Consider the following 18,669-nt stretch of genomic DNA (forward strand, 5'->3'; position numbering starts at 1 on the left):
AGACTGGATATAACTAAAGCCATGCCTACTATGTACACAGCCATTGAAATGTAGCTAAACCTTCTTCTCTGCTTACACACAAACACACTGTCCCAGCACAACAAGCCATACTGAGGTCTCTCTTCCCGTTGCAATTAACAAAGTCCGTCAGTATCCTTCCCCTCTTTCTGCCCCTCAATATTGTAAACAAGGGTAGGTCTAAAACAAAAGTTCCATATTTGGCCGGTGTTTTTTTTCCTGGCTTCAATCCGGCCCCATCGCGGCTCACTCAAAACGACAATAGAAACACTTGACATCTCTCCAAAGTCTTTAACTCTCGCTTGGCTGTGCCTGTCTCTTATATACACTGCACTCGTTTTGTATTCTGTGCCTCCCATCCCTCCATCCTTGACAGTCCCAGGCTGCCATGGTCTGCTGGCAGAACAATAGATACAGTTGACATCCCTCCAAAATCTTTAAACCTCCCCTCATCCTTTGCTCAGTGGCCTGTATTTTCACCATGTTCTGTCAATCACTGTAACTCACTGTCTGCCTTCCTCTCCCCCTCTCTCTCTCTGTCCCAAATTCAACTATCCTCCCTGCTCTTTTGTGTCCAAGCCGATACCCATTTTCTTCATCACCATATAGGCTTTTAAGGGCTCTTCTCTGCAAAGAATTGCCATGGCTGACATCATCCCAAAAGCTCAAACTCACTTTCCATCTAATTTTTTTATACCATCTTCCTCTCCCCTGTCAAACGCTTCTCCCTTGCATGCTCCCCTGAATGTTAATGCCCCGACTCTTTTCATCACTCTCATAATAGTGACCATATGGCTCCTTCTACAATGCAGCACATATGTCCGATCTGCAAAAATATCCGTATGACCAAGACTCTAGCACTTGACTTGACCTTTTTCTTCCATCACAAAACCAGTAAAGAAATTTGCCACCAACATTTTCCTGAATCAGTTGTTTTTTTAAAATAGAAATGAGATCACCCTCATTCAATCTTTCACTGGTGTTAATAAGTAAAAGTCCAAATGAGTGTGAACTCCTTTGGAGGTGAAGCACAGCTTGAAATCCTGAGGCAGGACTTATCGAACTGTGCTATGGAAAATGAAAAAGGGCATTACAATTATGATCAAAATCCCTTCTAAAAATGTACTTTTATAATTTATATTATGTCCTATTTATTTCCTTTATACATTCCTCTTTTCATGACCTTGTGATGCTCTTTCTTCTCCTTCAGCACTGACATTTTTTAGGAGATTATGTGTAATACACTTTTAAATATAGAGTGAGATATGTATGATTATTAAACACTACAAAGAGACATCTTTTAAGGGACAGTTTTTTTCTCACTGAAATTTGATTTCATGACATGCTGAATTATCTTGACATGAGGTGCTATTGACCCACAGCTATGAGCAGCACTCCCCTAATGATTACGGTGAACGAGTTTGTAAATGATCGAAGCAAACAGCCAACAGAGACAAACATCTCCCTCTCTCATGTTCCAACTTTTTATCATATTACAATTTCATACCACAGAATTTGCTAACTCAACATTTTGAGTAATGGCATCTTCACTGGGGGTTTATGAGGAAAATGTGCTGGATCTTCTCCTGAAGGCTGCTCCTCTCCCTGAGGAATCTTTATCTAAAGCAGGCTAATGATACAGCAGGGTGTAATGAGGTCTCTAACTACAAGCTCAGATTCCAACACAGAAACCTGTGAATGATATTCTGCCAGACAGAGACACAAGCTGTGTGTTTGCTGATGGTTGTTTGCACCGTTGACCTCCATCCTCTTAAAAAGCAGAATTGACAGGTTCATTAAATCTCATGGTCAAGTACAGAAAGGAGGCCTGGAAACCATTTGATATGCAGCCTGTTGAGATAAGCCTTGCTGTAATGTTTGTTGATGAAGGTGTCATTTACAAAACAGCGGAGGCAGCACTCTGACTCAACAGTTACAGAATGAGACAAGAGCAAGATGGAGGGTAGAAAGACAAAAAAACTAAACAAAAAGGGAGACCGAAAGGAGAAGTGGCACAAAGACCGACAAATCAGTGATAAAAGGATGTGGAATGGCCTCTGCTGGGAATATATCAGCCACACACACATACACTCAATAAGTCAGGAATGGCCTTTAGGAAGGACAGAATGAGGGATTCCTGGGGCTATAAAGTATGTGATGGAGGAGCAGCTGACAGCTGAAGGGGACACAGGAGGGATGTCCCACACTGAAGCCAACAGAAGGAGCTAAACGAGCAACACCAGCAATACACTAAAGCCTAGCTGATATTACCTTGTGGCAGACAGATTGGTATATGTTTATATGTCAGCCAATAAGTAACAAGAAACTCCATTAGAGAAATGCCAGATGAAGATATTTTAGGTAATTTGTAAATAGTGTCACCAGTACATTTATCCAATAGAGGACATATATTATATATGTATTATATATTGGTCAAAATATCATCTGATATTTAAAAAAAAAAAAACCCCGACAATATGACATCTGTATCAGCCCCAAACAATCTGGTCAAGGTATACAACACACTAGGGTGCAAACATCATTTTCATTTCACTTTTAATCTAGCAATAGATTGATAGTTAGTCAATTTTGTAATTTGGTCAAACAATTACAAAACTAATAAGTGCTTCTCACCAGTAACCAAGACTGATTGCTTTATGTCTGACAGATGCCTGATGATTATGTGACAGACAAAGGCAAGCAAAACCTTAAATGTAACCTGCAAATTGTTGGTATGTTTAGTTTAGTTATCCCAGTCTTGGCAATGAATTAACAAAACTGTCATGAATTAAGTTTCTGTTTATTTATCTTGTCTATGAAGATTCTCAGTCATCCAGGTCATAGTTATCCAACGAAGGTTAAAATCAAGGGCAACTGGACTTGGTTGAAGATACTGGAAGACGTTTCGTCCCTCATCCAAAGGACTTCTTCAGTTCTGACTGACTGGCAGGGAAACTCAGCTATTTAACCTCAGTGGGGTCGTTGGCCCGGGTCATCGATACCGCTGGTTCGTTAGTGTTCCTTGTTGCTGTGACGACAGTCGTTACAGTCGTTAAGACTACCTGTGGCCAAGACTGAACGACCATCGTTGATATCTTCTTTATTTATCTTCTGACTGAATAATAGTTTACTAATAGTAACTACACATAGTAATAGTAACTACACATACACACAAACACAGTCACTTCCTCATGCATTTATTGGGCCACCTAAGAACAAATTATTCATTATTTAAACTGATTTTAAAAATGACAGGGAGATTAAAGATTGAGTTATATATAAGTATAAATAACGCACAACAGAAAAGACCATAGGAAAGTGAATAGGAGACGGTCTGTTGAGAGACAAAGAAAATGACTGTTGTGTCTTGCTATGCAGGAGAAATATAGGAAGAGGGTGTGAGAGATCAGCATTTTAAAATAGAGGGTTCCTCATTCTTAAAGTAGGAGAGAGTTAAAATTGGCCTTAGAAACTCCATTTTACAGCCTGCACTGCTAATAATAAAATACTGCATGCATTTATAACATAACAGACACACATATACACTTTTCACACACAATTCATGGGGGGGGGGAACACACTTTTACTGTACATCACACACACACTCAGTCAAAGTGTGCAGACTGAGAGCAGTAGGCTTCAGGGTAGACTTGCTCCCCGTCATGTTCTCTCATTCATAATTCACACAGCCATTTATCACACACACACACGCGCACACACACCCGCTGTCCACACCGAGTCATAACAGCCCAACATAGACAGGGTGCGGTTGCACGTGTGAGCATTTACTGTAGCCTACTTGAACGGAAACAGCAAAAAGTGAATGTGTGTAAGTGAGGGGTGCAAAGAGGTTATTGTGCAGGTTACCTTAAGAGAGAGCTTTATCTGTCAGTGTCATTAAAGGCTAGTGTGTGCCAGTTAGGAGAATTGCTGGCATTTTCTGTACTCTTGATCACAAAGGAAAAAAAGCTTAGGACTGCATCAACAACTCATGATAGCAATTTATCACCCAAGCATCTGCACGACGGGAGAGCAAGCTTAGCCCCATGCACAGCTCCGCTCAGACTATACCAGTAAAGATCCAAACATACAGCGAGACAGCAATGGCAAGAGAAAGGCACACATAGATGCTTTCACATTACCTTTACTTTGTAAAAGGTTTACAAATCCTTGAGAGTCAGAATGTGTGCAATCTGTGTAGGTGTTCTTTAGAGATGCAGCGGTGAAGAATTGCTGCACATGTTTACCTTATTCCTGCTGGGCCTGCACCTAAATAGGCCTTGCTTGGCTTTTACAACAACATGAAAGGCACAGCTTTAGCTGAATAAAGTAAATTTGGCCCCTTTATACCAGTTCCAGCACCAGTCCTTCCATATAAAAAGAGCCTCCAGTTTCAAGCTGACCCTTTCCCCTTTCAATAGGCCGTTGCTATGGAAATTAGCCTTGGCAGGCCCAGGGTGCGGGGCTGGAGTAAGTGCTTGTGTTTTGCTGCAGATGGGAAACCTTTCCCGTGCTGAGGCTGGTGTTATGACTGTGAGCCAGGTGGAGCCACACAAAAGCCCTGAACAGGTCGAACCTGAAGGGGCAACTCCATCCATCTCCCTGCTACACTTTCTATTCATAACCCCTTTCTTAAATTCATAAACCCTTTCCATTTTTTCATCTTTCTCTAAAGGATTTTCTTTTTCCTTTTCTTTTTTTTACAGTCTGCAGAAGGGGATTTTATGTTTGCAGGAAGATATACAAGCAGATCTCCCAAATACATTTGCACACAAATCCGAGTATTTGATAACAGACTGGCTTGCTGTATGCAAAGAAGGAGAGAGCAGCACGATTCCTTTACAAATTCTGGCTGCGTAGAATTTTTTTTGACATTATACCAAAGCATATCAAGATGGCATGATATTACTGTGTCTCTCATACTGTAAATATGATTTTTGTTCCCTATAGTAGTTAAAAGAGTCCTATTCTACTTATTATCATATTTGCATGCTTCTTCTATTCAGAAGCCTGATAAACAGTGTAAATGCAAATACTGCAAGGAAAACTCTGTGCTAACTGTGCACTTTAGTTTGATAATAAGAAACAATGATCAATCAACAATGAAACAGCAGATCAACACGTCCTCCACCCTCCATTACCTCTTTGAGTTAGTTGCTAATTATACGAGAAAGTAAATATCTGTCCCCACCTCCACACAACAGACCAATGCATTACCCCATCAGTTTAATGATAGCTAATGGAGAAACAGAAACATTCCCATTTCACCATACCAGATGCCCAGCAGGAATAAGTGGACAGGTTGTTTGTGTTAAACGATTGTAAAGGCCTTATAAGACTATATTCTTTTCAAACACTTAGAACTAGGTCTACCAATTGTTTGTAGACCTATTGCATCACGGTTATTTTCATTATCAATATATCTGTTGATTGTTGTTTTTTTTTATTAATTCTTTAATCATTTATATTATGAAATGCCAGAGAGTAGCAAAACATTTCAGTCCTTTACGATCCCAGAGTCCAAGGCGATGTCTCGTTTCTGTCTGACCAATTCTTTAATTTTGCTCGGCTACAATGGTCTAATAAGTTCAGTAAAATGTAGTACTTTATGGCATTTATCACATTCAAAAAATCTGGGACAGTCTACTGTACATTTACTATTGTTCTCACCAAACTATTGTTATTAAAAGACTACAAGATCACAATGTTACAATAATGACCTCTGCCTGCAATATCACAATATTATCAGTTGACGCTGACTCTGCTGCAGTGGTGCTGACTTTGTAAAAAACTGTTTTGTAAGCAGCGGGAATACCTTCATCCTACAACGACTAGGAGGTCACCTGAAGATTATCCTTTGTTCACACTGCCATTGATATTGATTTGTGTGCTTACCTTACTAAACAAAAAAAGAGACTTCCTAACAAATTGAGACTGTGTGTACTTGACACAGACACACACACACAGCATGTTGTGTAGCATGTTCTACTCCACATGCAACATGTGTTGTGTTTGTACTACATGCTCAGCCGTGTCAGCTGCTGGTGTGTGGCTCCTTATCAGACAGACCATGGTGGCGCTGATATCAGGCTCTCTCATCCACCTCGCCCTGGGTCATCTCTGTCAGAGTAGATAGAGCCAGGACACTTCACCAGCGAGCCACTAGGACAGCTGTCCCCTATAGGGGGACTGGGAGGTTTACAGGGTCCGCGGACACTTGTCAGGATTAAGTGGAGCACAACAGGATACATAGTTCAGAGGAAAATCTCTATTGGATGAATATCATGCCTTATCTCAAAACTGAAAAAAGAAATGAGGTTGAAACTCAGTTTTAGAAAGCTTGAAATCTAATAATTGAAATTTAAAAAGTTTTGCAAGATTGAAACTACGTTTTAAAGGCTTATATGAGGTCTCTAAATGCAGTCCATTTGTTTACAGTATAAGTAGCATACCTAGTTCCATGAAGGTATTATTGGGGCAAAACAACCGAGAAGCTGTGGCAGTGAAATTTGTAGACAAAAAATACTTGGAGTTGCAAACTTGTAGATTTTTTTCTTTCCCATATACACAACAGTTACACTTTCTCAAAGTTGCACTCTCTCTTGATTTCAGGTGGACAAATTCTTTGCTATGGATCACGAATTAAGAAACTCATAAGCACACATTTTTGCGAAAATTGGCCGGACCCAGACCTATACACAGCCTCTGAGACCGACGAAGGCCAGTTTGACAACAGTCAGCAATAATAGGTTTCACCAAAATCAGTGAATAAAGCAATAAAGTTGTGTTTTTTACAGTAATCAGGGAGGCCAAGCCCCCTAAAACAATTTTGAAACTCTGAAAATGCGTTGCAGAAACACTATATAAAGAGTGCTGCAGTTGTGAACTTAAATACAAAATTATGTTTGCAGAGATTTTACATGTTCTTTCAGCCTTTCAAAACATTATGCAAGCCATCAAAACTTAGATTCAACCTTACAAAACCTTTAATATTAGATTTCAATTTTTCAAACACTGAGATTCAACCTTTCTGAGCTTTCTGTCAGTTTCGAGAATATGGCATGATCTTCCCATAAATCTCCAACAGTATCAGTCCAATAGAAAGCTCACTGGGTTGTGCAGATGAGATTATTTTAGCAGCCCTAATATGCTTTCTGTTTTTCTGCTCTTGATCCAGAAACTCATTACACCCCCTGAGTAAAATCTTTTATTGCTTGCTGGGTCGAAGTAGCAACCACTACCTTTGCTTCACCGCCCTCCTGAACGAGTACAGGTAGTCCAATCCTGCTGAGTAACTGTGCGACACAGCAGATAATCTAAATGACTGCAGCTATAAAATCCAGCTAATCACTACATCGTAGACCTTCACTGACCTTGCCACAATGGCCTCATGTCTGCAGAGCATGACAAGGGATCCTGAAGCTTTGCAGACTTGCTCAATACGATAAGGCCAAAGATGATTAATGACGAGATTGTGTTGCTGCAGGCTACAATGCCATGCTGTGCTGAACCATAACACGCAGCACAGGGCTATATTGAACATTGCAGTGTGGTGTATTATGCCATTACTCTCTCGGCAGGGCTGTAATCTACCATGCAGAGCCAAGGTGTTCTAGGCAGGGCTCAGTCACTGCTATACAATATAGCAGCTTAGAGTCCCTCTGGCTGTTTTTTCCCCCCTGACAGCCTCTGAAGAGGCACATTCCCCTCCCAGATATCAGATGAAAAGACTGCTAAAGAACGCAGTATGCTGCATAACAGTTATCCCTGCATCTATTAACCATTGGTTTTATAAACCATCCCTACAGCTGCCACCACAGCCTAACCATGCTCCAACTGTATTTCTGGCCGTCCTTAACCCTTCCTAGTACTAAGCCGCTCGACTCAGAGCCCTCCACTTCACTATCAACCCCCCGTCTTTCAACATTATGGTCGAATGCTGTGTGTGCATACTGATATGGACTCAAGAGGCTAGACGAAAATTATGCCAGGTATTTTGATAGTTGGCAGGGGGAGAAGACAGCTGTGTACATATTAGGGTGAAAAAGCCAATCTGTTTAACTTTTTGTCAAGTACAGCAGTGTGTAGACTGACAGCACGGGCAAACACACACGCAGTACTTTAGGTGTGAAATCCAGAGGCTTAAATGTGCACAGCCTCCCTTTCTCTGCATGTGGTTCACACTAGAGCTCAATGCTGTGGTCCAGTTACATGGTGGCTTAACGAAGTAGTGGTTAGGCAATGCTGCTGCAGTTCTGCTCTTTAGTAGCACCATCCATTGGACCAAAAACCGAGTCTCAGGGGCCAGAACAGGACCACAGTTAAAGGCTGTTCACTGATTTCCATGTCTAGTTCTCTCTCGCCTTAATTTCTCCACCCCTGCTTCTATTCATGTAACCTCAAAACCAGCCCCATTTATCGTGATCAAGGTCACAGGTAGCAGCCATTAGAAGTAATTCTCCATTGAGCCTCAGGCAAATACTGTACACTTTGCTGACTGACAGTACATCCCTATGGAATGGCATTCAAAGGGTAAGAGAAGGGATGTGTGAGTGTGACTGTGTACACACTCACACATCACAGTGTGTGTACATGTCCCAAAAAGCACAACTGGCTCTCCCAAAAATTAATACCTGCTGCAGAACTGTAATAGGGTCAGAGTGAAGGGGACACAGGACATTCATCACCAGCACAATTTGCAGCCAAGTTCTGCTCTGTGCTCAAAATCAATCCAAATGTAGCTAATCAATTATTGTTCTGAAGGCTTAAAGGTGGACAAGGAATTGAGGCAAATTAATATCAAGAACCAGAAAATCTCCTATTTAATAGCCACCACAACCCCTGGCCTCTCTTTGATTCTCTTTGATGTCGCATGACATGAAAATCTCTCTCTTTGCTTCATCATAAATAAACACAGCCGTGACAGGCTCATTATAGGCAATCAATATCATTCGGTGTGATAAAAACGGCTTGCTGGCAGACGGCTGATGTGTTCGTGGTCGGGATAACACCAGGCCAATGTGGGAAGATAAGATGATGGAGAATTACTAACATTAATCACTTTAGCCAAGGAGATGATCCAGTCTTGCTTTATTAGAAATCTCCCACAGGGTAAAGGGAGGAGACAGCAGGTCGCGAAGGGATATACTGTACACAGCTGCCCAGCACGGCTTTGCTCAGCAGTTAAGTTAGCAAAGGTCATGCTCACAATTTCAAACTGAACCTGAGAACATGCCTTACCTTGAGGTGGCTGGTTATTCAGAACCTGGTACATAATGAGTATTAGTGGAAAGGGGCTGTGCAATTTTACAAAAGAGCTGTCAGAAGCTCAAATTAATGAAAGTGTTCTTTAGATCTTCAAAGTGGAGCAGCTAATGTTCATTTGGTTAATTTGTCTTGTGTTTTTACTCATTTAAACTGAGTCACAGCAACAGCCTGGAAGATTCACAGCAGGAGAGAGGAGGGAAGATGCATACAAAACAGCTAGCCGCTAACTGTGTCTGTGTCTGTTTGGTGCAGCACAGGTAGTGTATAGTGGGTTTATAAAGCTCAAAACAGCTGTTGTGTGGCAGAAAATTACTATATGTGAGCGGTGAGAGTGAACCAAAAACAGTTAAGTTGCAGGCAGGATAGCTAAACAATGAGCTGAAACTATCAAGCTCTGTAAAGCAGAGGAGAACTGCAGATTCAAGTCAATTCTCTGTAGATTCATCACTAGGAGCAACCTTGTTTTCATTTTGTCATTTGATACATTGTTTTTGTAAAAAGATAGATTATGGCCACTGTAATGGTTGCCACTAAGCCACTGAAGCTGTCTAGGCGAAGATACTGTAAGCAACTGTAATACTATTGTAGTGTTGCAGATTTAACTGGTAATGCCTCTAATTTTCTCCATTCTTTTAGTAACACATACAGCCCCACAAAACCTTTAATTTCCCTTGGAAACGAACGCTGCTTGAAAGAGAGAAGAACCATCTCTGGCTCTGTATGGTCATCAACAGAAAGATAATAGGGCCACTCTGACAGTCTGGCAGGTGCCATCATTCTGCATTAAGCACAAAAGAAGGACATAGACAGGGATTTTACAGGAAAATGGAGGCAAATATAGCTCCCATTTCCAGTAAGGAAAATGCACAACACAACCAGATCTTGCCTCATGTGCAGCCCCTTGACAAACACACAACAAGAACGTCGTACAGAGAGTGTTGTGGGTTGGTGTGGGCTCAGATCAATTCAGTAAATCCTTCAAATAGGCTATGTTGTGGTTTATGATAGGACTGCAACTAACCATATCCCTTATTCTGCAGATTATTTTCTTAATTAATCATTTAATCATCTATATATCTATATATACAAATGTAACAAATAAGGATAAATTTAATCAAGTAATCAATTGGCAGAAAATCAATCAGAGGTTATTTTGATGATCAATTAATCATTTAAGCAATTTTTTAAGCAGAACTACAATTCTCTGGTTGGTACATCTTTCAGGGGTTTTTTTTTGTTTGTTTGTTTTTTGTTTTTTTTTTACAATTAACAGAAAATAATTAGCACATTGATAATGATAAAAAGTTGTTTGTTATTCTTTATGCTAACTAGCGGTGAAATAATAAATTGGTTAATCATCAGACCATTTATCAACAAATTTGAAAGTGACAAAATGTATCCACTATTATTAAACATTCACTGATCCTAGCTTCTTAGAAGTGAGATTGCTACTGCTTTTCTATGTCCTTATATCCTTGTAAATAAAATATTTTGGGGTTTTGGACTGTTGGTCGGACAAAACAATCGATCTGAAAACATCATCTTTGGCCCTGGAAAACTGTAGCAGGTATTCTTTCACTATTTTGTGATTCTATAGACAAAATAATAAATGATTTAGAAGAATGATTGTCAGATTAAGTGGTAATGAAAATAAGTTGAGAAATTAAGTTGATTAGTTGAGAGTTGTCAAACTGTCTTACTTAACCTTGAACACCAGCTACTGCCCACTGGAATGTAAATAGACTCACATGTCCATTTGTTGCTAAAACCACAGTCCTTGGGACAGTGATGAGGAGCCAACAGGATGCGGCTGTAACACTCAACTGGCCACATGTGGCTGCACCCCATGTGAACCTTTGCTACAATGAGCCACAAATAGCTTACAACTACACAGTGGTAAGATATAAGTAAAAATAACACGTGCACTTGCAGGATGAGACAGAAAACTTGACTCTATAGGCTCAGTCTGAAGTTACAGTGGAACTATAAAAACACTCATGAGCCAAAATCTATTTGTGAGAAATTGAAACATCACAGTAACTCCAAAAGGACATCAAAAATACATAGGAGACAGCTGCGCAACAATCAGTGGCAAGGTCAGAACAATTTACTTCTGAGTCAGGCAACAGGGACCAGTCGCAGCAATGATCCATGCCTGGCTGCAATGTTACCCAAGTGATTAACGCAGACAGTGAAGGGAATTTTACAGCACCGGAGAACAACTCTCTCCTGACAGCCAGCTCTCTCACTGGCACAGCAGATCTAGAGAGAGAGGATAAATCTTAGGAGGGGAACTGTGATGGAGGCAAGAAAGGAGTGGAGGAGAAAGAGGGGGGTGATAACACTGTAGGTAACACATTTATCCTCTCAATAAAAAAAAGGCACGAGTGAAAGTCACTCATTAATCTAACAGATGAGGGTGAAATACACTCATGTGGGCTGGTAAACAAGAGGCACTTTTGCTCAATCTTGTTTCTTGACTGCTCACAGCACTGATTTTCAAGTTGAAACAATGGAAATCTGAGTCATATAGGTATAACGTGTTTTGTATTGCTTGTATGCACAAAATATCAACGTTCATATTAATACCTCCCTAAAATGCGCTGGACAAAGTATGACAGTCTCCAAGGAAGCACATTCTGCATCTACTGAAACAAAAATAAACCTAAAATGCTAATTCAGAAGGGCAGATGAACGCCATCTGCCATCCCGTAGTCAGAAACTGTCACTTCACTTACAGTGGGTGATAATGGATCAGCAAGCGTTAAATGATGAAAAGAGCCATTAAGCCAACATTTAGTTACACTGGAGTGATTTGCATAAACATATCAAATAAAAAGCTACAGTCAAGCAGTTTAGAGGCAAGGAAAAAAGAGAACAAGATGGCGAAGTGAAGATAAAGTTGCAGGCAAATCTTTATTAGAGAAGGTGACAGTTGTATTAAGTTGTAAAGCAATCCCTGGGGTTCAGAGCGAGGTTAAGAGAACAGGACACACTGAGGATGTCTGGAAGGCAATGTGATTGAACAAGAGAACAAAGAGTGGGTAGAGACGGGGTGGAGGGGAGGATGGGAAAGAAGATGGTGTCCCTCTGTGAACAGTCACATAATATCAACACCACAGAGGGCACTTATAACAAACTCAAACTCCTGCCATCTGGTCCTGGGTACGATACATGATGCTAAAACCCAGTGTCGACCTTGACCTATGCACATGTTACCCCTGCCACTGTTTTGATCCACCTAGGGAGTGAACTGCTGATATGCTGGCATAAGTAGGCATTTCCTCTAGGGATGGCTGAGAGGCATTATACAACATACACACTACCCAAATAATGCCTTGGAATGTTTGTGGGCTCATGGGGGAATAATTGCAGCCAATTTGTAGCAACTGCTGCTGGCCTTGGAGTTATATTATTCTTGTAAGGAAACAACAACAACAGGTCTATCTTTTTCATACTGCAAACCAAAATTTCAAAAAAGAGCTATAGACATAAAATAAAACTGCAAAAAGCAGCAACATTTACTCAACTCACTCACATTTACTCTACATCTCATGATCATTCATACCATATTTTCACAGAGAACCTACCTTTGAGCTGATCAGCCACCACACTCTGTCCTATTCTCTCAATGACTTGTCCGCTTTCATGCTGGTAGCGGTCATCTAGGAAGTTGGCAGTGGCCTGTGACAGGTGGACCTTCCCAGCCACGCCCAGCTGCTCCATTAGGTTGGCCAGGTTCACGTCGTTTGACCAAACATCAAACTTGAAGCGTTTCATGCCCAGTATACCACACAGTACAGTGCCCGTGTGGACTCCCACCCTCATGTTGACCATCTCCCTCTTCTCCTGGCAGAACTGTTCAATAGCCTGAATCATCCCGAGGCCCATCTCCACACAGCAGTAGGCATGGTCTGATCTTGGTTCAGGACAACCAGCCACACAGTAGTAACAGTCTCCTAGAGTACTGATCTTTTCACAGCCAGTGAGCTCACAAAGTCGATCAAAACGTCCAAATAAATCATTTAGAAGCCCAACGAGGGCATGAGCAGACTTGTTGGCAGACATTTTTGTGAAGCCCACAATGTCTGCGAAGAGGATGCTGACGGGCTCCATCCGTTTCATGTTGAAGGGTCTGAAGATGATCTGGCCTCGAGGGATGGAGGTTTTCTTGCGCTTATTGTTTTTAGGGCTGGAGATGACGGCTGCTGCACCACTGGTGGAGTATCGTTTTACAGAACTATCACCTATCTCCTCATCGCCCTGCTTCATTAGCTCATCAGCCACGATTCGGGGCATAACAGAGTGGATCATTCGCTCCTTCAAGGCTTTCTCCACCTCCAGGTCTTTGCCATGCATGATAGCTTGTCCCACTTTAAGGAAGGTGCTGCGTGACCGGACCTCAGACATGATGAATAGGTGGATGCCAATGGCATGGGCACAGAGGTGGAGCAGGGCTTTGGCTGGGCCCAGCCAACTTAATGTATCCCAGTCTGATTGAGAGGCTAAGTTCCAGCTATCGCCTACCTGTGTCAAATGCAGCCAGCCCACACTCTCAAAAAAGACAGAGTAGAGAAACCCGAGCAGGAGAGAAGCATAAAGGCGAACGTGGAGAACACTGTATAGCAACAGAAGAACCTCTATACAGAGGGAGAAGGTGCCTACAGGAGAAAGACAGGGGGACCAATTGCTACCTCCCACAAGCTTATCAGACAGGTTATATGTGGGTCCCATGCCACTGAATTCCTCCACATCTAGTGCGGGTGTGGGACTTTCCAGGTCCCTGAAGCTTGACGTCTGGATCTGGGGGGCCAGGGTCAGGATGAAGGTTACAAGGATGAGCAGCAGGGATGCCTGGTTGTAGCAGCGAGAATAGAGCTTAGTAAAAGTTAAGAGGAAGAGAAGGAGGCAGAAAACAAGGAAAGCCGCGGTGGGAAGAAGAAAGGCAGTCCTGTCACAGCGGGAAGGGTTGGCAGCAAAGTACAATCCCCACAGGAGGCCAGCAGTAACCAGGTAAAAGAGCACATAGCGGAAGCGCCGTTGGGTCTGAGGGAAACACCGTTCCCTGCAGGCCTCTTCCAAGATTGAAGAGTCAAACTTTGGGTCCCAGAAATGACCAGCAGATCTTTCAAAAAGCTGAGGCATCTTCTTCTGTGTGCGAAAGCTCTTAACCGCTGGCCTCCTGACTCCAGACTCTCCGGAGCTGCAGCTGGAGGAGATGCTGTACTTGCAGTGCTTGGATCCCCCAACAAAGCCTCCCCCGATTGAACCCAGCGGTCCGCCTCCATGCTTGTGTTTGCCACTACTGCCAATCCTCACTGAGACACCGCCATCTCCACTTGAGTCACAGCTCACTTCTGTGTTGTGAGGCAGCAGTTGTTGATGTTGGGGGGACGCCATGCTGCTTTTTAATCTATCCAAATTCAAAGACTTTGCAGAAGGGACAGTTAGACAAAAAGTAAGGCAAAGTATGTGGCCACAGTATAACACCTAGGGCAATGACTGTTAACTCTTAAGAATGAAAAAGGAGAGAACAAACAAAAACCTTGTCAGAAATTCCACTCAGTTAGCAGATTTTGAATAGTTCATTATTGTCCCTCTTGACGTCAGTCCCTGCATTCCTCTACATTCCCGTCTGTTTTGACACACTTGAGACTGCAAGGTTCACTCACTGCGTGCTCTGTTCCAGTCCACACAACACTGTTTCCCCCATTTGAAAAATACTTGGGAAAACTAAGAAAATTACAAAATACATGTGCATAAAGAGAAAAGATGAAAAAGAAACACCACAGAAGTGAAGAAATTGTTTTAAAGGGTTCTTCAGAAGTTCTGGTCACTGCATGTGGAATATCCAATCCAGTAAAAATGTGTTTTGGAGTTTTAATGTTGTTGTGTGTCAACACCGTTCCACTGGGAATATACACTAACACCTCCTGAACTGCACCACGTTTTGTTTACAGGGTTGAGTAGAACTTCATCCAAAACACTTCCTCTGCTGTGCTTGCTTTGACTCAGCTCTGCTGTTTGCGGTCTTGATCGAAAGCGCTAGCTTTGAATTTTAAGGCGCAGCTCAACTCCACATTACTGCCTTAAGAACGTTATTTATACCCACATGCTCCTTACCTCAGGGCCTAATCGTAACTATTTCCGTTGACAGAGCCCAGTCCTTTCCTGACTTTTTATATACTCCGGAGTCTCCACCACCGCTACGTCTCCTAACAAGAGAGGGTATGGTGTGCGCGGAGGTCTGCAATAGACAAATGCATAAGAGGTGGTGCGCAGTACCTGATTAACTGATTGTTTTTATTGCAAGAGCTTTGCTTTCTCGTGCGTAAACGCGCTCCTCCAGTGCTACCAAACAGTCACGGTTCATTGTTGATTGGTATTGCTTTGGTATCCAGAGTCACACCAAAAGTCGCCAATTCATCGTCACAGAGCGCCCCAAGAAAATAGCCAGATTGTCCGGATGTCCTGACCATGCCGGTTCCTGGTTGTAGCTTATTCTGTGTCTCCCGGACATCTGAGAAAAAGAAAATGCATCCCCCAGCAGACTACATGAATTATGAATCCTTGTTTTTGTCTTAAGTAAAGTTTGCTCACGGCAGCTCGCCTGCCACCCTCTCTAAATCGCAGACGACGAAAGCCCGGAGAGAGTCAGTAATTAAAAGATCTCCACCTCCGCTCCACGACCCCCTCCCCACACACACCCACCAACAGTCCCACAGGTCAAACCCGGGTGCTGCCTTGATCCAGCCACTTTAATTGAATTGCATGGGACACACAAGGGAATATCTTCATACCTTCAAATAATCCTGCTGTAATCCAAGACAGATATGATGGATTAGTACGGCTGCATTGTCCAGCCTTTCCATTCCCTGCATCACAGTGAGATGAGATTGTTTTATCTCCGTTATCTGACCATGATATGTGCGCCACAGCAGCGTCGACACCTGCATGAAATGTTGTTTGCGCTATCCAGGCACAGTGGGCAACGCAGTGGCCGCAGCCGCCACCATCTTCTGTGCGCTGACAGCCGTCCAGCAGGCGAGGTGTGTGTGTTTGTGTGTAGCCTTTGTGTGTGAGTGTGAAGTAGGCTACGCCAGAACATAACCAAAATATTTCCGCCTTTTTCTTTCAAAATAAAACCCCATGTGCGTTTAGGCTAATAAAACTATACAGTAGCCTATATGGCACCGCATTTAGTGAAGGCATGATGATCTCTGTAGTGTTATTGGTCTTCTAAATTAGGCTACAGCAAGTATTCAAATTTACATTGCCAAACATGTATATTTAGAAAGTACTACAGCCCCAACTAACCCTTGTCCTAATTTAAGCCTCTCACAAAATGGATGAATAGCCTTCACATTTGAGCACAGCATCTATATTTCTTAAAACAAACATAAACCCTACAAGTCAAGCAACACTTGCCATACTCTGTTTAAGGTTATTTCTGGAAATTGTTTTTCTATCCAGCTGGAGGAAAAAAATATTCCAACTGCAGCTGAGTAGTTGTGCTAAATGGTAACTTACTACTACTAAACATCATTGTATAAGGGCCATAAACCCCAGATTGTATTAACTTTCCTCAGTGCGACGCACATGTCTCTGAAGGGTCTAAAATGTCAACCCTAGAAATAGTGATTTTTAAAAATGTTTTTTTTAATTATTATTTAGGCCTAAGTGCTTCCGTTTTGGTGGTTACCGTTGACTTGACGCTGCTGTCTGTGTTTGGTGAGCAGAGAAAAGGAAAAGCAAGGCTGACTATTGCTGGGACGGGAGGGGTACGGCCGAGGTACGTGCACGCACTCGGTAAAGACTAAAATGTAACGAGCACGTGTTTGGGGAAGGGGGCCGACAGCAATGAGCACATTCAGTTCAGCTATGAACCTCTGTCGCTACCCCTTATACATTTGGAATAAAATCTGCTTTACGGATGTAAACATCTGCCCTAGGATGATAGCAGAAGAAAAAAATGACCGTTTTCCTTGGAGGAAAGGGAAATATAATTATATTTTCGTGAAGCCACAGGAGAAAAATAACCCTAAATACAGAGTCACTAAGCTGCTCTGGACATTCACACTAAATGTCATAGGAATATCTGTTTATATTAAGGTTATTATGATTGATGAAGATGTTCAATCAACAAAATCAGCACATATTCAGTGTGACACAATTTCAAAACCCTCAACATAATAACAGTGACTTTTCAGGGATGAGACAATATATTCATATAGTATGTGCAACATTGTATGGTTGAACTTGGATAAAAATTTAATGTTTTATTCTCAACAGCCTGAGATGAACAATTAACAGCTGCCCTCTGTAGTCAGTACAGTGGTTTCAGTATATTGAGGGGATCAACAAGAGGGACTGTGCACTTGCAATACACCTGCATGTAGCCTACTGGAACAACAAAAGCATGTCCAAAGAGTAATGAAAATATTTCCTCCATCAGTGTGTGATTTACAATGTGCTGTGCTTTTGGGGTCAGCCATTCTTGTAATAGAAGTTCTTTGCATAGCAAAGAGAACTGGCAAGTTTCAAAGTATGAGATTTACTCTACAGGTACAAAAAGGATGGATAAAAAGACAGATCATTCACACCGAACAAGACACAATACAGTATTTAATGTGAGCATGTGGCAGCGCACTGTATATGTGTATGCTATGTGCTATTAGTAGCCTATATTATGATCTTTGTATTTGTTGATGCCAACATGTCTGTTTTGTGTGTGCCTAAAAATTAATAAAAGATCATTTGTCTCATGATGTTCATGGAACATGATTTCTGGGAAAAGTCATTGTGTTTAAAATGTATAGTATGTATATATATATATATATATATACTTTATTTACACAAAGCCCTGGTATTTAATTGTGTTTGACTACTTATGAACTTTAAATCCTATTTTCCACTTGCTAATTAGTCTCTTCAAAATCTGTGCAAAATAATGTTCGAGGAAGAGTAGAAATACACTCACAGAGAAACACGTGGGTTTAAGTCAATTTGTCAATTTGAGACGATATCCTACGCATACACTCACACCCCAAAATATACTACATCCATCACACACACCCCTCCCCACTTCCAGTCACGACAAACTGGTGGTGCATTGCAGCTACAGGGGAAAAAACATCCTTTCCAACCCAAAATTGAGACATTGGACCTTCAGAGTGTTCAGATTCTTGATCACAAGGTGTAAAAGAGTTACAGTTTTAATCTCTCTACTTTCTTGTTAGTCTTTCCGATTAAGGATTGATCATTTTATCAGAATAACCACAAAGTTTCACCACCAAGTCAATCAGATATTTTTTTTTTATTCTTGATGATCAACTTCCATAATTGGGCCAATATGAATTAAATTTTATTTCAGAACAAAAAATG

At 41.7% G+C, this 18,669-nt stretch overlaps 1 protein-coding gene across 2 annotated transcripts in view; it reads right to left on the reverse strand.

Annotated features, from left to right (window-relative positions):
• Positions 1–16,228, reverse strand: part of LOC123957000 (adenylate cyclase type 9-like) — a 32,431-nt gene extending 16,203 nt beyond the window's left edge. For both annotated transcript variants that reach the window (XM_046029597.1, XM_046029589.1), the window contains exon 1: positions 12,876–16,228. In XM_046029597.1, the coding sequence (XP_045885553.1) occupies positions 12,876–14,685 (1,810 nt within the window). In that variant the 5' untranslated portion in view covers positions 14,686–16,228. The remainder of the gene's footprint in view (positions 1–12,875) is intronic.
• Between the last annotated feature and the right edge of the window lie 2,441 nt (positions 16,229–18,669).

The sequence above is a fragment of the Micropterus dolomieu genome, linkage group LG02 (assembly GCF_021292245.1).
Source record: "Micropterus dolomieu isolate WLL.071019.BEF.003 ecotype Adirondacks linkage group LG02, ASM2129224v1, whole genome shotgun sequence".
Classification (NCBI taxonomy): Eukaryota; Metazoa; Chordata; class Actinopteri; order Centrarchiformes; family Centrarchidae; genus Micropterus; species Micropterus dolomieu.